We start from the raw sequence: 17,115 nt of genomic DNA, 5'->3' as shown, positions 1-17,115 counted from the left end.
TCTTCCGGCTCTCTGTGGTTTGCTTGGGCGGGACGTTAGGACGTGTTTCCGGTCTCCTTAACAACGGAGGACGCCGGAAGCCAGAGACTGGACGCGGAGGACTGTGTCCGCGAGTGTCATACTATGCTTCTAAGCCTAACTTGTTTAGAGTGGTGGGGAGATCTGACAAGATTGGAAACGGCTAAGTGCCTTTCGCCCATTGCGTATTTGTCCTTTACTTCGCAGATCGACTTACTCATGCAAGTTTCTTGTAACCCTTGTAGACAGCTTTTTTTTTTTTTTGTCTTCAAATAGTATTGTTCAGACAGTAACATTCTTGAGGAATAGAGTGCAAAACCATACGCACTGTGAAACTGTGTATGAGATCTCTCCATTCTCATCCCCTTCCACTCCCTGTGCAACTGAAAGATCCACCCACTGTGAATCATACATGTGCTGTTCTGTAAACCCGTCTTGCTTTCTTCCTCACACTTGCACTTCCACTCACCTCTTTCCTGGACTATGCCTACTTGCTCTTCAGGACAGAGTTCACGCGTCTTTCTCATCTAAGAAGGCTTCTAGACATTTGACACTCTCCCTCCTCGTTCCCCTTCCTGGAATTAGGCTCCCGTCCTATGGGATCGGTATGAGTGGGAATGACTCCACGACAGTGGGTTTTTTGGTTTTCCTACGTGCTGCTGTAATAGTCCGGGCTAACCCCTGTATATCATAACGGTTAAGAGGATCAGTTTGGGCTTCACATCCAGACTCTGCCACAAAATGGCTGTGTAACCTTGGGTGATGATGATGATAATGGTTAATACTTAGACAACATTTACTGCTTGCAGGTGCGCTCTTCTAAAAAAATTTTTTTTTAAGCTTCTAAAGGCTTTATATTTTCAACATCTCTATGAGGTAGGTTGTTGTTAGGTGCCTCGGAGTTGATTCCAACTCATAGCGACCCTATAGGGCAGAATAGAACTGCCCCATAGGGTTTTCTAGGATGTAATCTTTGCAGTAGCAGATATCCAGTTCTTTCTCCCCATGAGGCAGGTACTATCATTGAAATCAAAGAGGTCGTGGTTAAGAGTGCAGCCTCTGAAGTCAAATTCTTGGGTCAAATCCTAGCACGTTAGTTAACCTCTCTATGCCTTAGTTTCCTCATCAGTAAAATGGAATAATATTAATAATATTCCCTTACACAATTGTTTTATGAAGAGTAAATGACAAATTCAAGTACCTGGCAGTTATATCATCATCATCGTCCCTTACCATATGATCATCCTCTGTTAACTTGCTTAGATGGCAAACTCCTTGGGATCAGGCATAATATTTTATTGGTGTGTATACGTATCCCTTTGTAGGAGCCCTGGTGGTACAGTGGTTAAAGCCCTCATCTGCAACCAGAAGGTTGGCAGTTCAAACCCATGAGTTGCTCCATGGGAGACAGATGTGGTAGTCTGCTTCCGTAAAGATTACAGCCTTGGAAACCCGGTGGGATTGTTCTAATCAGTTCTATAGGGTCACTGAGTCAGAATCCACTGGAAGCAATGGATTTGGTTTGGTATATCCCTTCCTATTCAAAAGTTCGTTGAATGTCCAAAGTTAACTGTGTCCAAATTTACTCTATTTAATCTAATGTTAAAGTGGTAAGATGACTTACTCCAAACACGTAAAGACTATTTTATCAAACTTACCTTATAGAGCAGCTACCATTTCATTTCTCTCTCACCTTTCAAAATGTGCTCTTTCAATCCTGTGTCTCTCCTAATTAGCTGTTTCTCAGTTAGGCTTCTCATTTTCTTTTCCTCGCCTGCTTACATACTCCTTCATAAAGATCATTCTTGGCTCTGGCTTCAGCTATCATTAAATACTAATAAATCCTAAACCAGAATTTCCACTACCAACTGTAACCTGAATGTCTCCACCAGTATATCTTGAAGAAAGTTTAAATGCAACAAATCTTATCTCCAAAACTGCTTATTCCCCTTATATCAATTGGTGGTGTCTCATCCACCTAGTACTCTAAGCTGTTGTTGTTTGGTGCTATCAAGTCGGTTCTTACTCATAGCAACCCTAGGTACGACAGAACGAAACACTGCCCAGCCCTGCCCCATCCTCATAATCACTGTTATGCTTGAGCCTATTGTTGCAGCCACTGTTTCAGTCCATTTTGTTGAGGATATTCCTCTCTTTCACTGACGTTCTACTTTACCAAGCATGATGTATTTCTCCAGGGACTGGTCCTTCCTGATAACAAGTCCAAAATATGTGAGACGAAGGCTCGCCATCCTTGCCACTAAGGAGCATTCTGGCTGTACTTCTCCAAGGCAGCTTTGTTCGTTCTTTTGGCAGTCCATGGTGTATTCAATATTCTTCACCAACACCGTAATTCAAAGCCATCAGTTCTTCTTCAGTCTTCCTTATTCATTGTTCAGCTTTCACATGCGTATGAGGCAATTGAAAACACCATGGCTCGGGTCAGGTGAACCTTAGTTCTTAAACTGACATTTTGCTTTTTAATACTTAAAAGAGATCTTTTGCAGCAGATTTGCCTAATGCAATATGTCATTTGGTTTCTTGACTGCTGCTTCCATGGTCATTGATTGTGGGTTCAAGTAAATGAGGTCCGTGACAACTTCAGTCTTTTCTTCATTTATCATGATGTTGCTTATTGGTCCAGTTGTGAGGATTTTTGTTTTTCTTATGTGAAAGTGTAATCCATATTGAAGACTGTAGTACTTTATCTTCAACAGTGTTTCAAGTCCTCTTCACTTTCAGCAAGGAAGGTTGTGTCATCTGCATAATGTAGGTTACTCATGAGTCTTTCTCCAGTCTTGATGCTCCGTTCTTCTTCATATACTCCAGTTTCTCGGATTATTTGCTGAGCGTACAGATTGAATAAGTATGATGAAAGTATACGGCCCTGACCTACAACTGTCCTAGCTTTAAACTATACCAAACCAAAAAGCCAAACCCAGTGCCATCAAGTTGATTCCCAGTCATAGCAACTCTATACAGTACCCCTTAATCTGTTCCAACGACTGCCTCTTGGTGTACATACAGGTAAATCATGAGCACAATTAAGCATTCTGGAATTCCCATTCTTCACAGTGTTATCCATAATTTGTTATGATCCATGCAGTTAAATGCCTTTGCATAGTCAATAACACAGGTCAACATCTTTCTGGTGTTCTCTGCTTTCAGCCAGAACCCGTCTGATATCAGCAATGATACCCCTTGTTCCAGGTCCTCTTCTGAATCTGGCTTGAATTTCTGGTAGTTCCCTGTCGATGTACTGCTGCAGCCACTTTTGAATGATCTTCAACAATATTTTACTTGCATATATTATTCAATAATTCCCTCATTCAGTTGGATCACCTTTCTTTGAAATAGGCATAAATATGGATCTCTTCCAGTCAGTTGGCCAGGTAGCTATCTTCAAAATTTCTTGGCATAGACAAGTGAGTACCTCCTATGCCCTAAGCTAGAAACCTCAGTTTCCTTCAACTCCTATTCTTGACTTAATCTCTGGAATCTGTCCTTGATCTTCTTATATTCTTACTAATATTTCCTTATCTCTCACCTGAAATAATGGCGGTGCCTTCCCAACATTCTTTGCACCTCCATTCTCTACTTATTCTGATCCATCCTCTGTACTGCCAGCATAATTATCAGTAAATATTTTTCTAAATAAAAAATCTGATCCTCCTCCTCAACTCACCCACCATAAAAATCTTCTGTGACTTGCCATTGCCTACAAAATAATGTCCGTATATTTACATTTACAATCTTATCCCCTTCCACTCACTTTACAGCAGTGTGCTGGTAAATGTTTAACAACCAAATCTCCACAGGAAAAAGTCTCCTGACTTATGATGTTCGCTAATTTCTGTAAGTTAGTAAATACGGTCACCATTGGCTGATTTCAAGGTACTGCAAGGTCACCGAACATGGAGTTGGTAAGAGAGGCACACAGTTGTCTCTCAAGAGCTTGTGTGAGCTGGATGGAACACAAAATGTTTGGTAAAAAGTGCCTCTCTTCACCTTCACACCAGGTTTTAGCACAAATAATTTTGAGCATTTAAGTATTATTCTTCAAATGCTTGTATATTCTGTCAAGGCATAATTTTAAGAGTTAATAACATGACTCTTATGTAAATATGTAATGAACATGTGTCACAGATTTATTTAACTCGTGTTGATGAGTGAAACAGCTTTCCACTTTGTAGGTTCTCATCTTGCTGGTTCCCACAGTAATATGAGCTAAATAAATCTTTAATGCCTGTTCATTATATATTTGTATGACAGACACTTTTTTAACTTTTTGAAAATTGTATTTTATTATAATTCTAATTAAATAGCAATAAAAATAACTTAATTTAAAAGCACTATTGAATTTATGGTGGTTTTGTGATATTTAGAGCCAACTTGATGGCACCTAAGAATAACAATCCAGGGAGAATAGAAGTGAAACTATTATCATGGATTTTGTCAACAAAAATATACTATAACTACAATGAATTACTTGTGGATTTCACTGGTATTTGTTACATTGAAAAGGGGCCCACATGTTGTTCTAACCACATCATTAGGCCACTTGCCACTTATAGAAGTCATAAACTTTTTCACTTCTATGCTTTTTCATAATGGTGTTCCATCTGCCTGAAACATCCTTTTTTGCCTACTGAATTTATAATGGAGTCCCTGGATGGCACAAACAGTTAAGTGCTCAATTACTAGCTGAAAGGTTGGTGGCTCAAACCTGCCCATAGGCGCCTCAGAAGACGGTTCTGGAGATCTGTTTCCGAAAGGTCACAGCCTAGAAAACTCTATGGAGCAGTTTTATTCTGCACACATAGGGCCTCCAGGAGTTAGAATTGACTGGATGACAACAAATGACAAGATTCTACTGTGTAAGGCACCCTGCTAAGTACTTTATCTTCATTAATTTAGTTAATCCTGACAACAACCTCATAAAGTAAATAGCACCACAGGGCTCAGAGAGGCTCAATACTTTTCCTAAGATCACACAGCTATAATACTGCAGTTAGGTTTCAAATCTTCCATTTTAGAATCAGTACTTTTAACAAACTAAACTGACTTATTCTCATATTTAAAATAGTATCTCCACTGTAATTCCATCTCTGATCCACAGAGATAAATGAATCATTTGCTTCCCTGTGTTCTCATAGCACTTTGCTTCTGTTTTCAATAATGATAATGCGTTAGGTGCTCTGCTAAACACTTTACATGCATAGTCTCATTTAATCCTCACAAAATTCTGCGTTAGATACTATTACTATTTTCTCCAACAGACCACATAACTGAGGCTGAGAAAGATTAAATAAATTGCCCAGGTTTACACATCTGCAAAGTGGTTGAGCCAGCATTTGAAACAAACAATCTAGTGACAGAGCTCAAGGTCTTAGTGCTTTGAATTTATCTTCCATGCTAGGCTGTTAACTCTTTGATGGCAGGAACAGGGTTTTGTTTGTTTGTTTAGACAATCCTGGACACTTGTATAGTGCTTAGTTTAAATGATAAATGTTAAATGACTGAACATTCAACTCATATTACCTTTCCTTTTCCTTCTCCAAAAAAGTAAAGTTGTTGGACTATGCTAAACCTCTCCCCTATCCAGCTTCCTGATACACCCCTCAACACTGTAATTTCTTCTTCTCTATTAGAGATTTCTGCGTAGTTATTTCCACCTCTGAAATACATTGATTTGGGGCAGGGTGGGGTAGAGCAGCAGAACTGTAATGGTCCTCCCTGGTATTTCCTTCCTTTTTACAGAAATACTCAGCTAACATTTTACATACACATTTCTGTAGTGAAGTGAGTATGAAATTATTATCTCTAAGTGAACACAACTACAAAATACTAGAGCTAGGACTCGAATTCAGAATTCCCAGGCCCTAGATTCTATTATGGAGCCCTGGTGGCACATTGGTTAAGAGCTTGGCTGCTAACCGAAAGGTTGGCAGTTCGAATCCACCAGCCTATTCTTAGAAACCCTATAGGGCAGTTCTACTCTGTCCTGTAGGGTCTCTATGAGTTGGAATCAACTCCACAGCATCGGGTTTGCTTTTTGGTTTTTAGATGCTATTACTGGAGGCCCTGTGTGGCTCAAAAGATTAAGGACTCACTACTAGCCTAAAGGTTGGTGGTTGGGATGCACTTCGATGTCAGGCTTAGTGAAAGGCTTCAGAAAGGTCAAAGGCTCGAAAACCCTACGGAGCAGTTCTACTCTGCACACATGGGGTCGCCGTAAGTCAGAATAGACTGGGAGGCAACTAGTAGTAACAATAACAAGATTCTAATAAGACGGTTTTCAAATTTTACCTCCCTTAGGCTGCTGTAGTGGTTAAGAGCTCAGCTGCTAACCAAAAAGGTCTGCAGTTTAAATCCACCAGCTGCTCCTTGGAAACCCTATGGGGCAGTTCTACTCTGTCCTATAGGGTCACTATTAGTTGGAACCTACTCCATGGCACCTAACAACAACAAAGGACTGAAATAATCACAGGAAACATTAAATTATAACATTTAGCTGGCAGAAAGCGGGATATTTTAGCAAAAAAGAAAGGAGAGACTATGAAGAGGGCTGAGCAGGCAAAGAGAGCAAAGCAAACAACAGTCTGCAGAACAGACAAATCCTGAGGGAACGAAAACGAGAAGGAGGTGGAAGGAACATCCTCGTGAAGGAGGCTGGAACAAGATCAGAGGCTGGGGAGGGAGGACTAATGACCAGGAAGGTTCTGGAATTGAGAGTTAAAGCATCAAGAAGTGACAAAGCACAGAAAGACGCTGGCCAATGTCCCCAGCGAGCGGAGCACAGCCGTAAAGCTACTGCGCCCTCCCAGAACCTGCGCTCCACCCCGTACGCCCCGCCCACCCGTGCGCCCCGCCCACCGTACGCCCCGCCCCGGTCCCGCCCCGCCCGCCTCGTACGCCCCGCCCACCCGTGCGCCCCGCCCCCGCCCCGCCCCGCCCGCAGCCTGCGTTCGCCTCGCCCCTCCCGGAGTCTGCGTTCGTCCTGTCTCGCCTGGCCCCGCCCCGTCCCCCTCTCTCCGTGCCCGCCTTCCCCCAGGTCTCTTAGGTGATGCTGCAGCTAAGATGGCGCTGGCGGCGGCGGCGGCGGCGGCCTGACCGCGATGCTACCGGTGTCCGGCGGCAGCTGCGGCGGCGGTGGCTGTGGCCTCGGCCGGGGCCTCGGGTCTCTCCTGGGCGTGAGCGCTCAGGCGCCTCTCCTCCGGCCCGGTCAACCCAGATAAAGAGGAGACGGCCTCGAAGAGAGGAGGCAGCGAGCAACAGGGAGAGAGCACGGCGCCTCCCGCCCCGGCACCATGGCTGGACTCATCAAGAAACAGATCCTGAAGCACCTCTCCAGGTCTGTGGGAGCCTCGGGTGTGGGGGCACGGCATCCTGCGGCCTCGGGGAAGGCGGGGACTGGCAGCCGTGTGGGAGGCGACCCTTGCGCTTCACCGCACCCCTTTCCCGCTCCAGTCGGGACAGAGGTCCTGGACCCCAGTATCCCGTCGCCTGCGATACCCGGGGCGGGCCTCACAAGTCAGCTCTGCACGAGTTCTCCCCCTGGGCTGAGTCCCGGAGGAGCGTGGAGGGCGCCTCGGGGACCCCGCGTGGGCATTCCTGCGCGGAGGCAGGACATCGCCTGGAGTGACCTAGGTGCTTCGTTTCTGTGGGGTACTACGAGTGCTCGGTGCTCACTTCCACTCGGAGAGGAACTGTTCCGTTAACCGAGGGCGCCTGGCGCAGTGTGGACTTTCAGGGCTGAGGCTAACTGTCTTCGTGAAATGTAAACCTTGTTATTGTTCTGAATTCACCCCACCTCGGCGTTCGCTTCGATGCGTTGGAGGGTATGCTTGTTTGCCCAGTTAGGATTTGTTTTAGGTAAACAACCAGAGTTCCAGCTTTGGTAACTTCATTCTGGAGTCGTTTAGTTTTACATCATTTTTACAAAATAGTTCTTTGCTTTTTAAAATCTAAATCTAGAACCCATAAATTCAGGGAGTCAGTATCTGTGGTGATAAACCCCAGGCTTGTCATTCTTTCCATTTCATAACGCGGCTTTAGTCAGAAACATGACTCAGTAATGCTGGAGGTTTGTTACTGCCCTTGGCTTCTCCATGTTTGTCTCAAGACACAAGCTACTTGAGGGAGCTGTTTCCAAGTTGTTAAGAGTGAATGCGTAGCGCTTGGTTAGTACCCCTTTCACTTCTCTGATATTTAAGTTAATGATTACCTTTAACTGATTTTAGGAAGAAACTCAGACAAATAATATACTTGTAAACACAAATCTTGATTCTAGAGATTGTTTTATACAGCAGGTTGTATATTGGGAACAAAATCTGTGATTCAGCAATTATTTTCATTTACAGTTTTTAAAAAATATTAATAATTTATGGCTGCATTTATTAATATGTTAGGTGCGTTTGAGTCGGCTCCAACTTCTAATGACCTTTGTACAGCATGATGAAACACTGCCCAGTCCTGTGCCATCCTCACAATACTTGCTGTATCTGAGCCCATTGTTGCAGCCACTTTGTCAGTCCATCTCGTTGAGAGTCTCCCTCTTTTTCGATGACCCTCTACTTTACCAAGCATGATGTCTTTCTCTGGGAACTGGTCCCTCTTAATAACGTCCAAAGTATGTGAGATATGAAGTCTTGCCATCCTTGCTTCTAAGAAGCATTCTGGCTGTACTTCTTCCAAAACAGATAAGTTCATTCTTCTGGCAGTCCACAGTATATTTAATATTCTTTGCCAACACCGTAATTCAAAAACATCAATTCTTCGGTTTTCCGTATTCATTGTCCAGCTTTTGCATGCGTATGAGGCGATTGAAAACACCACAGTCAGGCGCACCTTAGTCCTCAAAGTGATAGCTTTCCTTTTGAACACTTTATTTTTTGATTGCACTTCCGATGAAGGTTTACAGAACAATCTTCTGAAACAGTACATATATTGTTTTATGACATTGGTTAACAACCCCACGACTTGTCAACACTCTCCCTTATCGATCTTGGGTTCCCTGTTACCAGCTTTCCTGACCCCCCCCTGCCTTCTAGGCCTTGGCCCTGGGCTGATGTGCTCCTTTAGTCTCATTCTGTTTTATGGGCCTGTCTAATCTTTGGCTGAAGGGTGTCCGGGGACCGTACTCTCTGGGTTTCTCCAGTCTCTGTCAGGCCAATAAGTCTCATCTTTTTTTCATAAGTTAGAGTTTTGTTCTATGTTTTTCTCCAGCTCTGTCCAGGACCCTCTATTGTGATCCCTGTCAGAGCAGTCGGTGGTGGTAGCTGGGCACCATCTAGTTGTACTGGACTCAGTCTGGTGGAGGCTGTGGCAGTGCTGGTCCATTAGTTCTTTGGACTGATCTTTCCCTTGTAGCTTTAGTTTTCTGCTTTTGAACACTTTAAAAAGATCTTTTGCAGTTGATATGCCCAATGCAAAGAGTCATGTGATTTCTTGAATGCTGCTGGCTTTGCGCCTTGATTGTGGATCAAAGTAAAATGAAATCCATGTCAACTTCAGTCTTTTCTCTGTTTATCATGATGTTGCTTATTGGTCCAGTTATGAAGATTTTTGTTTTCTTTATGTTGAGTGTAATCCGTACTGAAGGCTGTGGTCTTTTTTTTTTTTTTTTTTTTTTTGAGATGTAGAATATATTACTTTTGGGAAGAAAAAGGTATGAAGGTGGTCAGAAAAATGAATGGAGAAGGTCCTGGGAGCCTTAGCCTGAGGAACATGCCCACCCCCATTTCCTCCCCACTTTCCACTGAGCTTCAGGTTGGCTTAATTTTTTGTGTGTGTGTGTGTTGTACTTTAGATGAAAGTTTTCAGAGCAAATTAGTTTCTCATTAAACAATTAATACACATTGTTTTGTGACATTGGTTGCCAACTCCACAACATATCAACAGTCTCCCCATTCTAGACCTTGGGTTTCCCATTACCAGCTTTCCCATCCCTTCAGGTTGTAGCCTTTGATCTTCATCAGTAAGTGCTTCAAGCCCTCTGTCCACTTTCAGTAAGCAAGGTTGTGTCATCTGCATGTCGCAGGTTGTTAGTCTTCCTCCAATCCTGATGCCTCGTTCTTCTTCATATTGTCCAGCTTCTCGGATTATTTGCTCACCACGCAGATTGAATAAATAGGTGAAAGGATACAACCCAGATGCATACCTTTCTTCATTTTAAACCACACAGTATCCCCTTGTTCTTTTCAAACAACTGCCTCTTGATCTATATACAGGTTCCTCATGAGCACAATTAAGTGTTCTGAAATTGCCATTCTTTGAAAATTTTATCCAAAATTTGTTATGATCCACACAGTCAAATGCCTTTGCATAGTCAATAAAACACAGGTAAACATCTTTCTCATGTTCTCTGCTTTCACCCAAGATCCATCTGATTTATTAATATACATTTCTTAATATTATCAGTAATTGGAAAGTTTCTTTTAAAATTGTATATGGTCCAATGCTGAGTTATCTTGTATTGGAAGAAGGTTTTATCTATTTGTTTTAAATTTATTGTTAGGTAAGGTCTTTCTTATATCAGATGTCTCCAGCTTTTCTCATACCCAGTTCTGAGAAAATTCTGACTTACAGAAAATAATTTGAGTGTCTGTGTTCTTAGTTCTCCTAAGAATGATGATACATAGCTATTGCTGCATTAAAGAGATGTTAATTCATTCAATCAGTGGATGCTTTAGGTCTTAGGGCTTTACTGTGAAGAGTTCTTTTGTGGAACTCCAGTTGAGAAGAACTCGTAAATAAGTGGAAAAGTAATGGTATCCTTCATAAAGCTAGAAATGCCCACATATTCAGAATTGAGCCTTTATGGTTACTTTTTAATTTGTATGATATTTCTAACAGCTGTGTGTTAAATAGTAATAAGGATTTTTTTTTTCAGAGATGAGTTTTTAAAACAGTTGAGATTTCAATTTTATATTTAAAAAGTCCTTATGCAAGATGTCTGAGAATTATCAAATTCATATTCTTGGTTAATATGTTAATGTTATGGCTGTTCCTGTCATCTCCTAAGAAAAAATGTTTATTCGTAAGTGTAAAGGCAAGTCACAATAGATAACAGAAGGTAGGGGCTGTGATGTGATGAATTACAGTTGAGTAATAATGAACTTTTGAAATTACCTGGGTCAAGTTTAATTGGGAATGAAGGTATCACTATATTGACTGAGAATGAAGATGTAACTGTAAAAAAACTGTAGTGGTCTGGAATACAGTTTAATACAGTTTAACAAGAAATACTTAGAACATATTACTGTCCAGTAACATACATGGCCAGTGGATGCAGCCTGTGGCATATTCTCAGAGAAGCCTCCTCAGACCATAGTTTAAAATTGTGAACCCCCATCTTACTTGCTCACTATCCCACTTGCTTGCTTTATTTTTTTCCATAGCACTTATCGTCATCTGCCGTAGTATATATTTAGTTACTTGCTGTTTGTCTTTCTCCACTGGAATGTAAACTCCATGAGGGCAAGAATTTTTTCTTCTGAGTCTGGCATAAAGTAGGTGCTCAATAACTATTTGTGGAATGAATGGATAAATGGCACAAATGAGCTGACTCTCCCTCACATAGCTATTCTTTTTAACTGAGTAAAGACTGTATGTCACCAATATTATAGGTTTGGGGTATGACCACTTTGGTTTTAGGGGAAAAAAAAAAAAGTTGCTTTTGAGTTGATTCCAACTCATAGCAACCCTATAGGACAGAGTAGAACTGCCCCATAAGGTTTCCAAGGAGTGCCTGGTGTATTCGAACTGCTGACCTTTTTGGTTAGCAGCTGTAGCTCTTAACCACTATACCACCGGGGTTTCCTTGGTTTTAGGAAGTAATGGGTAAATTGAATCTTTGGGTAAATGTGCCTTTGGTGTCTTGGAAATGAAGGACTTGGAAAGTGACTCTTCATATAGAGGGTTGTCTTAGTTTTCTGGTGCTGCAATAGGAGAAATACCACAAGTGGATGGCTTTAACAAAAAGAAATATATTTCCCCACAGTAGACTAAAAGTCCAAATTTAGGGCATCAGCTCCAGGGGAAAGCTTTCTCTCTCCATATAGGCCTCATCAGTCTTCCCCCAGACTAGGAGCTTCTCTGCGCAGGAACCCCAGGTCCAAAGGACGCACTCCTGGCACTGCTTTCTTGGTAGTATGAGGTCCCCTGTCTCTCTGCTTGCTTCTGTCTTTTATATCTCAAGAGATTGCCTCAAGACACAGTCTAGTCTTTAGATTGAGTCCTGCCTAACTAACAACTTCCACCCATTCTCCCTCAGTAACATCACAGAGGGAGGATTTACAACATATAGGAAAATCACACAGTACCAGGAATCCTGACCCAGCCAAACTGATAACACACACTTTTGGGGGGGACATAATTCAATCCGTGACAGGGGTCTTCCAGTAAGAAAGAATCTTTATCTAGGAACGAAGAGGAAAAAAAGAATGCTCACTATGACCCTGAAGGTACAAGTGTGGTGACATTCCAAGATTAAAACCAGCATTCCCCACCAGCATTCCCCAGATACAGGGACTTGAGAAGCTGGTATATTGCAAAAGTATGAAAGAGGAATTGTTTTTAAGAGATTGACAGATGCTTTAAGTGAATACCAAACTTGTTCCTTGCCTGTTAGTTTGTATCCCAAGCATCTCTTGCTTTGTTAATAGAAACAGCTTTTATATTTGGAACTGATCTGGAACTAGGACAGGGAGGGTGTGGGTGTGTGTGGGGGAGCGTAAGGATAGTTACATTTTAAGAGAAATGAAACAGGAAAAGTCTATGAAAGAGAAATTACCCTGATCCCTGGAAATATAAGAGCAGAGAAAATGTAGGCTTCTCTAGGAGAGTCCCGTCTCCGCCCCCCCCCCCCCCCCCGGGAACGGAAAGTTCTAAAGAAAAGTCATAACAAATGTTTTAAGAAAGGAAGTAAGAACAGAAGCGAACTTTCAGCTTAGGGCCTCACCGTCTGTAACTGTATGTGTGTGTGCATGATGTGAAGATAAGAGGATAAATAAGCCAGGACGTGAAAAGGGTTGCGGAAGATTCAAGCACAAATAACCCTCCATCCCCTCTACCCGCTGCCTCCCTTAAGCCCAGGGCATATTATGTTAGGCACAAGGTTTATTGGAGAGTGGGAGTTAGGCAGACAGATAAAACACCTCACCTGGGGAGGACTCTTTCTGTAGTTTAAAGCAGTGGTTCTCCACCAGGGGTGATTTTCCCTTCGGGGGATATTTGGCAATATCTGGAAACATTTTTAGTTGCCTTGTGGTGGTGGTGGTAGGGGCGGGGGGGGGGCTACTGAAATCTAGGGTGAATTCTACAAATGGATTTTGATTAACGTAAGTGTGAAAGTAATATATTGGAAGGATATCGGTATCCCGTAGAATTTATGGCAAGGTTGGAGAACTAGGCTTGGAAAAGGACTGAATCCAGGCCAGCTCCAAGGATCTAGGTAGCAGGAACTGTTTGCCACTCTCAAGAAGACATGTTCTATAACCTAAGGGGAAAAGTATCAAATAAAAAGAAAGAGTGGCTTGAGAAGTTTGTAGAATGTTTGGAATATTTTTTATGGGGACTAGGCAGAGTTTTTAGGCAGAGTTGAACGTTTGCAGGATTTTGTGACTGAATGGCAAAATGATGAGAGTTAATGTAGGATGCCTCACAATGTTTTGATGGGATGAACCACTTGGCTTAGGCTGTGTAAACAAGGAAGAGGGAGGGCAATAGCTAATAGCTTGGGGAGAAAAAGAAGGTCAAAGAATTGAAAATTTTATTAAGGCAGAAGAGCAATTGAGAAAAAGGAATGAGAGAATTGGAAAAATTGGAGGTTTTATGTGAAAGTGGCATAATGAAGTTTAAGGTTTTAAAGATGGAGCAGCCCTAGTTCAGGGCGAGGTCTGAGATATGGAGCAGCCCTAGTTCAGGGCGAGGTCTGAGATATGGAGCAGCCCTAGTTCAGGGCGAGGTCTGAGATATGGCCATGGAAGTGAGTTGCTGAGGAGCAGTTACGGTGTATGTAATTGGAGGTGAATATTCCTAAATCTATAATCTTGCCTGTATTGGACATTCTTAAAAAGAAATACAACATAGATTATTAAATCAGGCAGAGATTACTTTCTTAAATGATAACTTCATAAGCTAGTTATTTACATTCTATAATTTTATGGTAAAGCCCAATATATAATTTTTGAGAATTTATATATATACCAGGTCTAGAATTGTACTGCTATATGAGATTTGGTTTGCTTGGGTTAGGCACCTGGGGAAAAGTAAATGAAAGATTACTTTTTGTATTATAAATAAATTTAACTTTTATGGGTTTTGGGGTTTTTTAAGTAATGTTTGGTTTTTTAAAATGGCAGTATTGTTGTAAAAATAATCCCCAATAATATGATTTTTTATCAGTTGTTCATTTAACAGATTTACTGAGTGCCTACTTTGAACTAGGCAATAATGCTGGGGATCTACTAGGGAACACAATAGACAAAAATTCCTTCCCTCATGGAGCTTACATTTTAATCAGAGGAGGCAGATCGTAAATAAATAAATAAGATACGTAATATGTCAGTTTATGGTAAATGCTACTGAGATAAGTAACCCAGGATAAAAAGTGCAGGGATGTGGAAATGGAGCTTGCAGTTTTAAACTGGGCTTTGAACCTGTTCCTTCTGGTTTGAACCCTTGCTGAGAATTTGCATTTCCACCCCAGATATACTGAATCAGAACCTACATTTTAACAAGATCTCTAGGTGATTCTTATGTGTAACAGATTTTGAGAGCCACTGCTCTACTAGTTGTTTTCAGAATTGTTCCCTAACCAGCAGCATTAGCATGGCCTGGGAACTTGTTAGAAATGCAAATTCTCAGCAGGGGTTTGAACTGGAGGGAACCAGTTCAAAGCCTTGGTCTTAAATCAGGTGGTCAAAGAAGGCTTGAGATAATGACATTTGAGAAGAGACCTAATGGAGGTGGGGAAGCAAGTGCAAAGGTCCAAAGGTGGGATTTTGCTTGTCATATGTAAAAAACATCAAGGTAAAGTGGAGTGAGGAGTGAGGTGAGAGAGGTAGATGAGATCAAAGAGAAAACAAGGGCCAGATCATATGTGGCCTTTGGCTTTTACCCTGAGTGAGACTGAAAGCCATTGGAAGATTGGAAGGCCTTGAGGCTCACTCTGGCAGCCATGTAGGAAATTAATTACAGGAGGGCAAAGCTGGAAGCAGGAGCCCAGTTAAGAGACTTTCAACTGTCTAGGTCAGGCAAATACTCACTTGGACCAAGGTGGATGCAGTGAAGTTGTTGAGATACAGTTAGATTCTAGGTGTATGTATTTGTTTTTCTTTCCCTACCACTCCCCTCCATAGTAACCATCAAAGATTGTTTCCTTCTGTGTGTAAACCTTTTCATGAGTTTTTATAATAGTGATTTCATTAGATGTATGTATTTTGAAGTCAGAGCCACAGGATTTGTTCAGACGTTAATTGAGGGAAGAGTCAAGGATGACTCCAGAAGTTTTTGACATAAGCAAACTGAAGAAATGGAATTGCTATTAACTAAGTTGGAGAACACTGCAAAAGGAGCATGGCTATGGGAGGACATCAAGAGTTTGCTTTTAGGTACGCTGATTTTTGGATGCCTGTTAGACATCTGGGAGCCCTGGTGGTTTAGTGGTTAGAGCTTGGCTGCTAACCAAAAGGTTGGCAGTTTGAATCCACCAGCAGCTCCTTGGAAACCCTATCAGGCAGTTCTACTCTGCCCCGTAGGGTCACTCTGAGTCGGAATCAACTTGACGGCAACAGGTTTTTTGGTTTGATTAGACATCAAAATGTAAATACCCTCCCTATTATCTATGATCTAATTTAGACTACACATGTTTTAGTCTGGCAACAACAGTGGAAGTGTTTTTGTGTGGTAATCTTTTGGTTAAGGAGTTCTGGTGGTGCAGTGGTTAAATGTTCACCTGCTAAGTGAAAGGTGGATGTTCTGAACCCACCAGCTGCTCTGTGGGAGAAAGACGTGGCAGTGTGCTTCTGTAAAGATTTACATTCTTGGAAACCACATGGGGTAGTTCAACTCTGTCATATAGGGTCACTATGTGTTGAAATTGACTCAACAACAGTGGGTTTCAATGGGTATCCGTTGGTTTCTGTAATAGATTATTACAGCAAAGTGTGAATTGTGGGTTTAATTTTAGAGGATAGTTTTTTGGGCTTTTTGTTTTTTTTGCTACTAAGTGCAATACACAGAAGTATCTGAAATGGAGCAGGTGCCCCTTTCTTTCACATCAATTTTCAGTGAAACTAGATATTGATTCTTGTAAAAGTTGCTTTCAGTAGATGATTTTGAAAACTTCAGGTGGAAAGGGGGCTTGGTTTAGTGGGTGTTGTAATATTACCATTCTAGAACTAGAAGGGATCTGTTCCTGTCTGAGAGAAAGAAATTAAAACCTTAAGATTTGGTACTTGCCCCAGGTGGTGTTGAGTGGTAAAGTCACTGAGCACCTTTTTTATTCCATTACTCTGTGCTGCCAGTTCAGGCTGTTGTGAGCTGTTGTCCTTACCTAACAGTTTGCTTTTCTTTTACCCAATTTCCCTGTTACTCTTTCATGGTGTTTCACCATTCTGTTGTAATTTGCTTTAGGTGATTGTCTTCTGGCTTAGAAATCTTTTGACTCTGCAATCCTTTGAGTTCAGAAACATAATCTTTTGACTTTGCAGTCATTTGAAGTCAGGGGAACATAATTTCTCCACTCATTTCTGTTTACTTGCACAATTATACTTTTTGCAATATTGTGCTTTGCCTTATTATTGCAGTTCCCAGTCTAAATGTTTCTTTAATAAGGTGATCCTTTTTCAGTTATGTATGTTTTAAATTCTGCATATTGTATTACTTAAAATGAGTAATGTTTCTATTAAATACCAATGTGTATTTAACTAGTTGATATTAGTGACTAGAGCTCAGTTTGAATGTAAGTTACAGGTCAGAGACTTTATGACCATTTCTGTGAGTGACATACGAGCAGTTATCGAGGCCAAGTTATTAAAACAAAATTGAGAGCTGAAGCAAATATGATTCAGGATATAGTAATTTATTGTT

The 17,115-nt window shown here is 41.5% G+C and overlaps 1 protein-coding gene across 1 annotated transcript in view; it reads left to right on the top strand.

Annotated features, from left to right (window-relative positions):
* Positions 1-7,106: 7,106 nt before the first annotated feature.
* The window catches only part of BLTP3B (bridge-like lipid transfer protein family member 3B), a 113,369-nt gene continuing 103,360 nt past the window's right edge, over positions 7,107-17,115 (top strand). The window contains exon 1 of the mRNA XM_049884140.1: positions 7,107-7,372. Coding sequence (XP_049740097.1) covers positions 7,329-7,372 — 44 coding nt within the window. The 5' untranslated portion in view covers positions 7,107-7,328. The remainder of the gene's footprint in view (positions 7,373-17,115) is intronic.

This window comes from Elephas maximus, chromosome 4 (assembly GCF_024166365.1).
Source record: "Elephas maximus indicus isolate mEleMax1 chromosome 4, mEleMax1 primary haplotype, whole genome shotgun sequence".
NCBI classification, from domain to species: Eukaryota; Metazoa; Chordata; class Mammalia; order Proboscidea; family Elephantidae; genus Elephas; species Elephas maximus.
This window is presented reverse-complemented; position numbering and strand designations above follow the sequence as displayed.